Source organism: Molothrus ater, chromosome 6 (assembly GCF_012460135.2).
Source record: "Molothrus ater isolate BHLD 08-10-18 breed brown headed cowbird chromosome 6, BPBGC_Mater_1.1, whole genome shotgun sequence".
Classification (NCBI taxonomy): Eukaryota; Metazoa; Chordata; class Aves; order Passeriformes; family Icteridae; genus Molothrus; species Molothrus ater.
The window spans coordinates 3,123,365-3,138,086 of record NC_050483.2 but is presented as its reverse complement, the minus strand read 5'-3'; the positions used below and the strand labels follow the sequence as shown (position 1 = coordinate 3,138,086).

The following is a 14,722-nucleotide window of genomic DNA, read 5'->3' as shown; positions in this document are numbered from 1 at the left end:
AAAAAACTGCAATTTTATCAGGAGATTTAAGTATCTTCATGTTTTTATGAAGTTTTGTAATTTCCCTTAATTCATGGATTTAAAACTTCTATTAGGAATTTAAATATTTTCTCACATTTAAAGAAAAAAATTACTCTAATTTTAATGGGACCACTTTTTGCTACATATTCCAGAGGATTTCCTTTCCTTAGAATTACTTTAAATTGACACATGTACATTGTTTCTGTGATTATTCTGCATGAAATCTATGCTCTGCCATGCTTTATTTTGCTTCTCTATTCCTTGTTCACTTATTTAATATATAGATATAAATTAATAAAAAGAGGAACTTGGGACACTTTCTCTTCTGGTTTGAATGCTGGTTTTGGGGTTTTTTCCCTAACAGAACTTGCAGAATTAGAAAAATAATTACAGCTATTATTAAATAATTTCTGAAAAATTAATCTTAGCTATCAATTAATATGAGTTAACTCCTATCACATGGCATTACTGAAATGATAGAGGTTTTAAATTCTAGAGAGGTTACTGGAAAAAGCTAATACAGCAGTGGATATACTAAGCCATCTTAAAACAATGAAACTGTTGATCTCACTTCAACTAGAACCCACTGGGCTGTAAACAAATGGCATTTATTTGGCTGTGTCATGCTGTGTAAAGAACATGCAGCCCAGGAGGAACTACTCATGGCATCAAATAGGGTGCCAAATACCATCAAAATTAAAAATCAGCTCCACACCGTAAATGTACTTCTTCACAACTGTCCAAAGGATTCCAAAGAAAGGCTAATATTTCTAGTTATGTGCTCAAGAACAGGTAGAGTGAAGAGTAAAAACTTACTGTGATCCAGTCAAGTGTTCCAAAATGAAGTTCAAACCAACCAGAACCAAAGGACAACTGCCTTTTGAAACCTAGGAAAATGAACTTGCTCCCACTGAAATGCATGGCAGGTTTCCATTGATATAAGTTTTGTAGGAATGATCTTTAACACTGCTGTTTAATACCTAATCTATATTACTGTTATTTTTTTGCACAATTCAACTTGGAATGCAGCAGGGTGATATGAAAAGGGATTTTTGTTTGCAAACTTGGAATGAAATCTGGCTTGGACTAGATTGCATAATAAAGAAGCCAGCAAAAGGGAATTTGACACTCACCATTCTGGCAGAACTCAAGCTTCTCAAAACAAAAATATTAAAAATACTTTGATAATGTTTTTAAAAAGAAAACCAAAAGGAAGAAAATGTAAATGTTAAACTATGCCAGATACTGAGGTCTTTGGTTAATAATCATTACCTTCTTCAAAGTGGTATGAAACTTGTAATAAAGCTATTACCTAAATATACTGCAGAATTAAAAACAGTCTCTTAGTGGCTACAAACCAGAAAAGCTATTAATCCTTTATACTAGCATGTTGAATCTCAAACTATCTGAGATTTAACAAATCCATTATTTCTTCTTCTTTATGACCTATTACTGAATTAATTAGGAGTTCTCAGTACTTATTCAGCACAATACTTTACATGTTCCCAACTTCACACTCCTGAGAAAACCCAAACCCTTATCTGGCTTCACTGACTTCACTGTAAGCTACGTTAAGCAGAAGTTTCTGACTGAATAATAGCTCTGGTATTTTGTTGAACCAGGAACTTGACTTCTGCAGGTAAGAAGGGATCCCTCTGACCTCTTCTGTTTACAAGTGCTCAGTTTTATCAGGTCACAGTTATGTGCCTTTAGCACAACAGGGATAACAGTTATTTGAGAGCAAGAGCTATCATTTTGTCAAGTCCTGACTCAAGAATAGTGCATGTGGAGAGGAAGATGGGAAGAATCAGATTAACATACAACTACAGAATAACAAGATTAGCATATTTTCAATTATTATTACCATAGCCATATATAGAGAAGATTAAGTGGATCAGAAGAATTAATCTTTGAAAATATAGATGTGCTAAATTCAGCCATATAATAATGCTAGCAAATATTGATACTGATTAACTTTGTGCTGTGGGAGTTAATAATCTGGATACAAAGTCTGAAATACAGCTCTGGGTTTGGAAATACCTGTTAATCAAATGACATACTATGGATTTTAATGGTTTGCTCGTGCTGCTTTAGCAATATATCTTAGTCATGCCTTGGCAATTCAATGATCATGAAGCCTTTGATCTGTTTCCTGACCTGTTAAATAGTATCAGTCAAAACAGAGCGGGAGAAAGGCTGTTCCAATGCAGGGGATATTCTTTCAAGCCAAACTGAGAAGTCACCAGGTCTATTTCTGAAGACTTTTCATTTGGTTGCAATTGATTAAAGAGAGAGCAAATTCAATGACCTAAAGTCAGAAGGACATTTATTACATTAATAATCCCTTGGGCCAGTTAACACATTGTAGGTTATTTATTCTCCAACTGTGTCATAAAAATGAGTCAGTGCTGGTTAAACAGAAAATATTTTTTCCTGTTAATCAGTGATGTAATTTTCAAAGTGGAAGATAGCAGTAAAGTCAAAACAAATTAAAAATAAAGAAATGAAAATAAAATCTTTACCCTAATAAAAAGGATCTTCTCTCCAACTCTGTATCTTCCCTGTGAAAGACGCTCCACACAGAACTTATTAGGGCATTTACAAGGTGGATCTTCAGAAATGTGCTTAACCTATAAAACAAGAAGTTATTGATAGCAACTGTTTAAAATAGCATGGATAGCAAAACATTCAATAAAACACTTGTCATAATGTATCATTTAATGGAAGTCTTAATTGATGATATTTTTCTTGGTTTTGCTTAACATTTCTGTAACCCCAGAAAGCACCCGGTGGTGCTTTCCAATAGATTTAGTAGCTGAGCTAAAAATGTTACACAGCCGAGCATCAAATTTGCACTCTTTATCTGAAGTCAAGCAGTTTGTTACATGGAGCTTAGCACCACACTTTTGTAACTTTTATGATGAATCAGCTCAGAGTGCTAATACAGCTAACAGGCAAAATGAAGATGTCATAAGATTCATCCTGCCTTCTAAATATATAAAAAACAGAGGAATCTTCCTTACCATTAAGAGGCTCTGCCTCTTTAAAACTGTGCTCAAACACCTTAGGGAAAAAGCATACAGAAAATACTGTGATGTGATTAAAAATTAATGCCAAGACACGCCCCAGTAGTTTCAAGTGCCAGTTGATGATCTCCTTGTTTGGGCTGGTTCAAACTCAGTTAATTTAAAGGGACCTCAAGAACACTATCATTGCCAAACCTAACTACATAACCCCAAAAAACAAGGGCTGAGAAAAAAACAGATGAAAACCACCTTCCTGCACATTATTAGCTGCACCAGTTTGACTTTGGCCTCCTTGCTCTGACATGTGCTACCAAAGACAGTGACATTCAGTAAAAGTACATTTTGTACTCTTCAATGATGGGAAAGTAGCAAAGGCATCAATACCAAAAGAGCAGGTCTGGCTGTGAAACTCTTCCTTGACATTCAAATTGCACTTCTGCATAGGAACAGCAAGAATTAGTGCAGCATTTCCATACACTGTGGTTTTCTTGGACAAAATACATACCTAGTATGTCAGCATGAAACAATGCAAAATGCCAGAGGAACTTGTAGATGTCTGTCCACTTCAAACAATATTCCAAAGACATTTTCATATCCAGTGTGTAAACCAAGGCCTGTAAAAATGGTCTGAGGCCCAGGAAAGGATATTTTCAGAATAGCTAACAAATTAAAGTCTTAAATGTTTCATAAAAAGAAAAAAATGCTTGGCCAAAGCTGTAGCACTCCAATGAGTGTTCTGTTTATCATGAATAGATAAGGCTTCTGAAGTTTAAATGTTTTTCAGATTTGCTTTAAGAATTAAATTATAGTATGCTAAATAAGCCAAAAAGAACTTAAAAGACAACCAATTATTGTTTCTATACTTTTGAAACTAACCCTGTTGAGTGATTTAAAGACTTTCCAGTTATTTCTGAAATGGTTCAATGCCTTTATCTGAGTAACTTCATTACCCTGTGGAAGGTAAGTATAAGTACTTTTTATAAGTATTCTTAAGGCTTATTTATTTTTAATCAGGGCATAATATTTTTATGAAGAAAAATAACTAAAATAACACTTAACAGAGGAATTCTACATGTATTTTACACACAAAAAGTATTTCTCAAGTATCAGATGAGTTGCCCTCAGTTTGAATGAATCAAGTTTTGAATTTTAAGATCAGTTACTCAAATTATTTTTATTAACATGGATAAGACTTAGCCTCTATTTCTGGTGAATAAACTATTTAGACAGTTAATGTACAATAGGAATGATTTACATGAAATCAGTGGCTGATGACTTAAATCCAAGTACAGCTTGCTGAGGATTAAAAAGGTGCATTCCTGTATTTCTAGGAAGGTGGGACCAAGACTGGAATTGTGCTTAGGGAGCTTTTTGGCCATGACCCTCTGAATGCTGTTCAATAATGAGGGATTCCTGACATAATAAATATCCTTTGGCATTACCACTCTGACAGCTCAAAATGGGCAGCACGAACTTAATGCTTTGTCCACCAGAGCTCATATAAGGAATAAAAAACCCAGTTACTGGGTCCAAACAAGATCAAGGTTGTTTTGAACTGCGTAAGACCAAAACAGACCCATCTTCTGCCTGTGGAGAATGAAAGCCACAAATCTATTCTGGTGTAAAACAGAGGATAATAAGATCTTCACTGCTGATCCTGCTGTTGCAGGTTCCATTGCCTTACTGTCCCAAAGGACACAGAAGTATTGAGTGGAATTTGGAAATCAAATAAGGAAGCAGAGGGAGGAATTATATTCTATTTTATTTTAAGTCTGGACCATATGAGCAACTGCTGCTATTTTATGGTGTGAGTGTCTGGGGCAGTGCAGGTCAGGACTCTGGCTGGATGAATTCCTTCTGTTTCTATCCATACTGCTTTCTAAATTAAAGGAGGTGGTTAGAGAAAATCTACATTCTCTCTGTTCAATTTCTACATGATATGCAGTCACCAGCCTCCTTCTGCACATAACTGTTCTTTCTCAATTCTGTTGAAACACAAGCACTTCTGCTAAGTAAAGAAAGAAATACAAACCAGAGAATTTTAAATGTAATTATAGTCATCAAATTAAAAAAAAAAAGTGTTTCAATAAAATGAAGGAACATTATATTCCATCTGCTCTTTGTAACAGGAAAGTGGCACATGGATTTTTCAAGAAGTGCTTTGTAACTCCCAGGTGGCACATCTACTTTGCAATGTAGTAGTTACTATGGTAACTGCTTCTTTTTACAGGCTAGGTTTGTACTTTTTCAGTTTAACCTCTTCATGGTCTCAAAATGTGTCCTTTTCATCTGATTCCAGCTATTTCAAATGAACCCCTGTGGGTTTGCACCAGAAACATGAACACACAATATGCTGCAACAATTTAATGAAATTCAAAGCAAGATTCTAACAATGAGGAAAACAAAGCTTGTTTTTTAATATGTGAGAATCATGTAGAAGAGCATAAAAATTAGGCTGAAATATCTCAGAAGTGTTTGTTAACATTCAAGACAAGTCAGTATGAGCCAAATCTTGTCCTGACTCAGTCCTTCCTCAGACAAAGCACCAAGTGGGAGTTGGTGAATAAGGAGTAAAGGAGTAATAAGAAGGGAATGTGGCCCTAAGCACAAACCTAAGCTGCAGAGCTCCTACACAGTGTGACTTTTTTTTTTCTAAGCTTGAGACATAAATAATTGTGGTCAAAAGGCAAATAACTCTGTAAGTCTATGAATGTTTAAAACAGAGTGAGATGTTAAAACTCAGGCTTGTGTGTGTTTTGCAAGTGAGTGCATCAGAATCAATAAGGCAGGAAGGAGCTTCCTCCCACAACTTACAGCATCATCCAACAGTTTCCCTGTGCTCTTTTTCCCAGGAGACTTTGTGGGTGATGGTGAAGGAGATGGAAGGGGAGCTGAAAGTGTTTCCTCTTGTTCAATCTCTTTTTCCAATTTTATTAATCCAGGAGGTTCCACCCCACACCTTTTGGAAACATGCAAATAATAAATTACTAGTCCATATAAAGTATATTTTAAAACAAAACAGTAGAAAGAATTTCTACTTTGTGTACAATAACAGAATGATACACACACTAATGGACATGTTTAAAATACACCAACCCATACTGCCATAATTTCAAATTAACAGAAAAAAAATTTAGATGCAGTCTCTCAATCAAATTTACAGGAAATACAGGTACTTTTTCAGCTTCTCTGTCTGTTATCATATATGTTGGTGAATAATTTATGAGCAACACTAGGCCTCAAAAATTGCAATACCATGCAAGACATGATCAAGTTCAGTACATTTGCACTTTTATTCTATTTTATTTTTTTTTCCTTTTCAAAATTATTTAACAACTTATATTTTGTGTTAGTATTTTCTGAAGAAATACAAATGCAAAGGGATTAAGGGCTTTCCTGGTTTCAGCTATTGCACTGAATTTATAGATAAGTAAACTGAGAATTGGCCACTACTCTTCAGAAGTGGTGAGTGTTTCTACTAATTGATTTTTGACAGCCTTCAGATCTCTGCTGACAGGCAACACACTTGTAGCTCCAGCTAGAACAAAATACAAAATACATGCAATTCACCATGGATAAACTCAAACCAGAGCACTTGAAGAGCAAGGTTCACTTTGAAAGATCTTTTGAAAGCTTTATGGCAAGTGACTCAGTCAGTATCTCACAGCACGCAGCACAGCTTGGACAGAAGTCAAAAGTCTAAAAGTGCATCCCATTTTTCTAATTACCGATAATCCCCTTCTGGTTTTTGAGGTTTTTTTATCCGCCAACACTGAACAAAGCCCAGAAAAACACCCAGAGTGTCACTGTCATATTTTCTGAAAAATCCCTTCACAAGGACTTCTTCTGGGAAGCTGAGAAGCCTCAGAGGAAAATAAAACAATAATTATCTGATTCGCTTCTCCCTGTTTTGCTGCTTTGGAATGTGGTTGGAGATTGTTTATCCAAGAGGTGCATGTTTGATTGGTTTCATGCGAATTGTTTTTACTTAATGACCAATCACAGTCCAGGTGTGTTGAGACTATGAGGTCAGTCACGAGTTTTAATTATTATCTTGTTAAGCTTTCTGTAATTATCCTTTCTCTATTCTTTAATACAGTTTTAGTACAGCATTCTTTAATATAAGTACATAAAATAATAAATTAACCTTCTAAAAACATAGAGTCAAATTCTCAATTCCTCCTTCGTCTGGAGACCCAGCAAATACCACACTAGAGTTCCTTTTTCAGAGAATGACTTCAGCTTGGAAAAGTGAAGGTGGACACCAGGTGGACTTCTCATAGCAAACTACTTGTACAAATGAAATTCTATTTTTTTCTGCAGCAGAAAAGTCCATAGTCCAAAGGCAGAACTATACTGACTTATCTAGATAAAGACCTGGACACTAAAATATTGAGCATTAACAAATACATACCATGAAAATTAAAGCTAAATACCATAATGATCTTAGAAGTGTACAGAGAAAAGATATAAACACACATACTAGCTTTTGCATTTTTCTGATAGTGTTTAATTTAGTCATACTACTGCCTAGTGAATTAATAGAAAGCAAAGCAAGAACCAAATCTGTGCTTGTATTGGCTTCTAACTGGTGCAGTCTGTGTAGTGAAAAGTCAGCCAACATTGAGGCAAGCACTTATATACAATCTATTTACTTCCTGTCTGTCTGCAGATGCTGACAGGCTGTAAATCATGGAATTCCCACTGGGCTCTAAGCCTACTTCTGCATACAGCCTTACTCATCAAATAAAACTCTTCCACTGTAAGAAATGTTGCCTCTTTGCTTCTACTACTTTTCATAGTTTCTAAATTTTGTCTTTGTGACAGATTTTTAAAGTTTCCTTTACTTCCAGTATTCTGAATTCCTCTGATGAACAGTTGAAAAATAAAATCAATGATCAAACAAACACACACACTTTTTTTCCCCTACATGCTGTATGAACCTGAAGCAAATTTGCTGGAAAGCTGAAATTGTAAAAAGCCACATCTTTTCTGAGAGGGGTAGAGGTGCAAATTCCAGGAAGGTATGCTGAGCATTTCCTTTTCTGCTCCTTTCTAGCCTGGCTTCCCACAACTCCACGTGAAGCAGCAGTGCACTGTAACACGATCTCTGTTAGGCTTCTTAGAGCACCACTTTCCATTTTTATCAAAGAAAAATTGAATACAATAGCAGAAAGACCTTGAAATTGCTCAACAGTAATTCCAAAAGACCTGTGAGTGTTGTTTAACCCTGCAGAGTTTAACAGTAACCCAAGAACTTCATCCTTTGTGCAGAAAAAATAATTTAGCTGCTTTCCATTGTATAATCTCTGCCTTTCAAACACTTAGGAGAATGCTGGACCCGTGCAACCCACTGCAATAGTCCTGTGCATTTTCAGAGGTCAAATCCACCCTGTAGGACACTTCCCTCCCTCATAAATCTCACTCTATCCACATAACATCTGCTAGTGACACAAGGCCTCATTTTAACTATTGAAGTTTTGCAGACAATCTCAGAACTTTGTTTCCATAAAAAGCTGAAATTCAGGATAATTTATCAGGCAACTGTATCTTTATTAATATCTTTGAACTGCCACTCTTTGAGCCAAGTGGTCACACCAGTTTCCTACTCACTGTGCAGTCCATCCATCAAGACCATCTTTCCCTGATTTGTCTAAGAGGACACTGTGAGATAACATGCTAAAAGCATTGCTAAAGCAAAGGTAAATTATCACCTGTCTCCCCTCCTCCAGAGAGTATCTTTGAATACAAGTTCAAGTTCAGCAGAACAGAGCTCAATGTAACTCCTCCTCAAGCAATCCTCATTCTTCCTCACTTGTGCCTCAATCACAAGTCCTTTTGCATTAAACAAACAAGCTTAGGTTGACTTTGGGGAGTTACAGAGCTGAGGACTAACAGTAACCTAGCTGGGCAAAGTGTGCCAAAAGCTGAGTCCTCGTGATGAGTAAGCCACTTTGAACATATCTTTCTGCTTCTAAAATTACTCAGTATCTCTGACACTTTTTGTTCTTTAAAACCAGACTGAGGCACTTTTCTCGAAGATCTCCACAGCTCCTGTTCTGGAAAGCAGATCCCTAAGACTGCCAACTGTCACAGACATATTTTATGACAAATCTTTTTGCTAGGATTTTTCTCCTGAGAAGCTGAGAAGCCTCAGAAATGAAATGTAAACAATAATTATCTGCTGCTGTGGAATGCAACAGGTGCATCTTTGATTAGTTTCATGTGGTTGTGTTTAATTAATGGCTAATCACAGTCCAGCTGTCTCAGACTTTCTGAGCAGTCACAAGATTTTATTACCATTCCATTCTTTTCTACTCTTTTCAAGTCTTCTGATGAAATCCTTTCTTCTATTATTTAGTATAGTTCTAATATATAATTTTCTTTTAATATAATATATATCATAAAAAATAAATCAGCCTTCTGAACCATGGAGTCAAGATTCTCATCTCTTCCCTCGTTCTGGGACCCCTGCAAACACCACCACAGCCAACAGATCCAGCTTGCTCTACAAAGCATCCATCTGACTTCTGTCTTGTTTAAAGCAGCACAGCAACCTCCCTTTAATGTGCTCTTTCCTGCACTTAAAGAAGGCAATTATCAATTCTCCTTTCCCATACAGTTCTAGTTTACCAGACTCAGGCAAAACAGGCATCATATATTTGGTTTTAAATTGTATTAACCTGACATTCCAGTTCAGTTTTTGTGTACCTTGGAAGTGTACGAGGTTATAAATGGGGATTGGTTTGGTTTTGAAGAGATAGTAGAGCAGGGAAAAGTAGACAGACATGTTGTTTGACCCCTAAGCTATAAATAAAATTAAAATGAAGAAACATAAATACAGAAACAGAAACACAATATATAAAATAATAATGAATGATATATGGTAATATTCATGCATTATAAATAAAAAATACAATACAAATATTTTAAAGGTAAATGGATAGATATGCATAATAAATGAAAGCATGACTTATTTATTTGTTCAGTACTTCTTTCCATGTCTGGAACAGAAAGCATCTGAGACATGGAAGCTTAAGACAAATATAAGGATAAGATTCTATTTTCATTCCCTTGTAGATCTATTGAGACATCAAATCTCACTGAAAAATGAGATTAATCTAACTCAACCAAGCTTAGCAGAATCCAACACTGCCTACCCACAACCATGCACTACCTGAGAAGCTGGGTACTATAAAGTAACCAACTGGGGCAGATACCCTTGACAGTTCTGCCCCAGCAAAGGGCCTTTGGGCACTGGCAGGTCTATCTCCAAGCTGGTCTTGAAAGCACAGTTTGTTTGCTCAGGTAAATTAAGACTTATTCATTTTAATTTCATTATGCACCTGCAGATCAAAATACTTTCTTCTCTGTGGGAAATTAAAACAATTTGCCATTTGAACACAAGTTCTAGAGATAACAAAATAAGTGAAAACCTGAAATCATTTTTTTTGATCATTGCTATTCCTATGCAAGCTCCCACTGACAGCAAGAGTTTTTCTGAAACTGGACCATGAGACAAATTTCTAGTTTTCCATATGAGCTCATTCACAAAATAGGAATACACATGACGGAACTTTGCCAATACTAGTTCTTAAACTAGGAATAAACAGGGGTCTGCCTCACCTTGATTGTTACCACAAGGAATTCTTCTGAAATTAATGAAACTATCTGAATAGCAAGGTACTGCAACTTTACACACATCAGTGAATGCAACTGCAATTTACATGCAAGACTGGGCAGCAGTGCTGCTGCTCATGTATTTTTCAGTAAATCTTATGCACCATGCTGGTTAAATCTACATCTGCAAAAAGGGGGGAAATCACATTCTAGTTACTGTAATTTTGATTGCTTAGCAAAAGACCTTGTCTTGATGTTAAAGATAACATTACAATGTACTGAAGGTCCAGCACAGCTAAAATCATCTTGGTCAGATTTAGATCAAGTGAAGATCACCTTATTACCAGTAAACTTCATGAAATTGCAGCTGTTTATAGAGAGATCTGACTTTAGAAGGAGAAATGGCTCAAAGCTTTATAGAAAAAAAAACCCCTTCCTCTCCTAATAGAAGGATAGCCTACAAATATCTTCATTGAGGTACAGATATTTTGAAATATTTGCTAACAACTGCCTTCAAGAGTGACATCAAGACAAACATTCTATTTGAACCTAATGAGCACAAAAGTCATCTTGAGACGTGCTGATTTAATATGTCTGTCAATAGCCCCTGCTGTCAAGAATGCAAATTTTTCAACAGTCTTTGAATACTTTCACCTACCTTGCTGCAATTCTTCCAAGTTCCAGCAAACAAAGGCACACTTCTCTTGGCTGCTTGTGGAGTACTAGAAAAGCAAAATGAACATGGAAAACATTGATAAATAAAAGCTATTTTAAAGATCTTAGTGATGGAATGGAACCTAATCATCAACATCTGTTACTCTTGACTCTAATGAACGTTTGTTTTCTTTTGAACCACTCATGGGATTCATGAGTGGTTCTCAGAGTTCAGAAGCTCCATTTAATTATCTAAATCACTGAATAATTATTTGGGGTAATCGGTAATCTGCGAGCAGGTCATTACTATTTAAAAATAATCAAGAGCTCTGGCACATTGAAAACACTTTAATGAGTAGAAAGTCAAAAATAATAAAATTAGAGTGATACTTTTCACAAACTAAGGAAATTAATATCTTTTAGTTCACTATTTTTCTTAGCCAATTTTATTTTAAAAAATAACAAAGTTGCATTAACAAAGACATGCCTCACTATAAATTTGGTCCTGAATTTTTTTTTTTTACATCTACTCTTACAGTAAATATGAAACTAGAATGCTTTAGGAATCAGTTCTTCACAGTATGAAAATCCCATAAAGAAGAAACTCAAAAAAGAGCTTCTTCTTTGTGCATACATACATATAATGTAAATCTGCATGCCTGGATTCCACACAGAATAGTTTGTTTATGACTCAGTAGCTATGACAGAGCATGATCTCATTTTTGGGAGAGATTGAAATGTTAGGGGTTAATGTCCCAACCATCCATTTGCAAAAGCAGCAGGTGCTTTGCTGAGGCCAGGTTTGCACTCCTGACTGGAAAGAGAAGGGGAGATTTTTTGGGTGTGTGGGGGTGAAATATCTCAGCTGTGTAAGAGCAGTCCAGGCACAGAGGTGCTGTGCACCCACCATGACAAACCAACTTCTGTTTAGCAACAAGCTGGGTTTTGAGCTAAGTAAGGGAAAAGACTCATAAGAAGCAGCTTCTGCCAAGTGGAACAGTGCTTTTTATCATGGCAAGGTCTTCCCTTACAGAACTGGCTCAGGTGTAAATCTCCCCTCCGTGGAAGGTACTGGAACACTCCCATGGGCCTGCAGGCATCCCTCCCTTCTGATGGGGCACAGCTGGCTCAGCCACGCTGGTGTGACAGGCACCTGCCCTGCTTCAGGTGCCACAAACCACCAAAGTCCCCCAAAACGTGCCCAGACGAATTCCTGAGGCTTTCTGCCACAGTCTTGGATCACCCTTGCCTCAGGGGTGGCACCCTGGGTGCTGTCACCTGAACCTGACTGTATTTTATCCCAATGAACCTGGTGTTCCATGGGCTTACCCCACTCTCAACATCACTTTAAACAAGAGACATTGAAATTGCAACAATTAAGTCTCACTTCACTCTCTGTTCTTATCCTTTCTCTCTTTTCCCTCTATATTTTCTTAAGTGGTATCTTCATACTTTGCTGCATTTCTATAGATGATAATAGCCAAAATGGCTTCATACCTCCTTTCCATTGCAGCCAAACTGATCTACAATAAACCTGCCATATATATACATATATACATTTATATATATATATATATGTATATATAAACACTAGTCATTCAGTGTGGTTGCACTCTCACCTGCCCAAAGGAATCTATTAGCAAGAACCTCAGTCACCCTTGCCTTCAGGGGCAAGTTGTAACAATTATGAAATATCCCCATAAAACAATACATTTTTTCCTCCACAATTCAGAATAGGTAATGTTCTGTAAAGAAGTTCAGCAAATCCAAAATCAATAAACCAAGAAAGGTCTGTGGCTGTTTGTATGATCAACTTCCCAAAACTTCAAGAAGAAAAGAAAAACAGAAGAAAAGAGAAGATAGTAATTATGAGTACATTGTAATCTACTCTTTAGAAATACCTACTAGAGTAAAGCCCTTATGTTGTTGTGAGTAAAAAGTCAGGTTTTAAAAATTTCCACAATATTAAAAAAATTGTACAATTTCAGATTGAATTGAGACCAAAAAGTAATTGTGTGACTCTTTGTATAAATTGGAAAAAACCTGAACAGCATCCAAATAAATTTGTTTTTAATGAGTTAAGGTCAAGACAACAGCTATATAAACTTCTGGTAATCTAAAGACTCACCTAACTCAAATGCATGAAGAAAAAATACCATACCTGAAAAAGATATTTTAATGTCTAGTTAAAGCTCTGAAAGCAATCACTTTGTTCTGTGTATGTACGAGAGCCAAAAGGGGACTCCAGAGCCTTGAACACCTCTGGGTAACCAATGCCCCAGGGCAGACCTCCAGCCTCTGGGACTTCAACTTGAGCTCCACTGACAGGATAAGTGTAAGTGGGGTGAGCTGAATGCTCAGCCCAACATCTTTCCCTAGTGCCTGTGCAGCCTTTTGAGAGGTATGCATTTGTCCTCTAATCTCATCCAAATATACTTCCAGAAGTGAAACTGCAGAGCATGAAAACTAAACAGGCACTGCACTAGGAAAAATATATTTATTCTTCAGCCATCTGTTACTAAGAATATAAATGATGAACACTGGGACATTCAGCTATTTTCAATATTCTTCCTTCCCACAACATTGTAATTACATTAAATATTTACCTTTACTAGTAATCAGTATTTTTAAAGTGTTACATTCATGACCCTTGGAAGTCTCTTCTGCTATTTTGGTTTTAAACTGGTTGTGACAGCCCCAAAATAAAACTCGATTTTAAAAAGGAAGGCATACCCCAAAAAATAAATAGAATAAACTAAGGGTTTGGAATAGTCAAACCAAGTAAATTGCAATTCATATGTATGTACATCTGAATGACTTTGGAATGGAAGAAAAGAGAGGTTCAACCACCACTATTTGCAAAAAGATCCATAAATATAGCTAGAAGAAAATTTGATTTAAAAAGTTAGAAAATTATGTACCCAAACAAATTTCACAGACCTTTAGCAAGTCTGAATCAACATAATCTAGACACATTTCATGCATTTCACACTGAACAATGTGGCACAGTGACATCATTGTTAGAGGATGAAGACGTGTGCAGGCAATAACCAGCCACAAAAACAAACACCAGGTCATCTCATAAGACAGTGCTTCTAAAGAGAAAATAACAGCATTCCTGAGGACTATACAGCATACGTATTTCATTCTGTGTCTCATTCAGAGACCAATAAATGTCGTTTTTTGCAGATCCTCTGCATAAAATGAATGGAAATATCCATCTTTCTAGAGAATCTCACTGATGGCATTTGCTTGACAAGAGTGCAATGGGAAGATAGAGAAATAGTGCAAACAAGTCTGGCTTATTTTAGGTGTCCTGCCTTTTTGCTTCTCATCTCATCTCTTTAAATGCTTATTTGCTGTGCTCATTGCCTGCAGCTTTACATGCTACCTCCAGCCAC

At 36.3% G+C, this 14,722-nt stretch overlaps 1 protein-coding gene across 1 annotated transcript in view; it reads right to left on the bottom strand.

Moving 5' to 3' along the window:
- Positions 1–14,722, bottom strand: part of GAS2 (growth arrest specific 2) — a 92,165-nt gene that overhangs the window by 35,174 nt on the left and 42,269 nt on the right. Inside the window, exons 7-9 of the mRNA XM_054515172.1 lie at positions 11,326–11,389; positions 5,862–6,006; positions 2,544–2,651 (exon numbers count right to left, since the gene is read on the bottom strand). Of these exons, the coding sequence (XP_054371147.1) occupies positions 2,544–2,651; positions 5,862–6,006; positions 11,326–11,389 (317 nt within the window). The remainder of the gene's footprint in view (positions 1–2,543; positions 2,652–5,861; positions 6,007–11,325; positions 11,390–14,722) is intronic.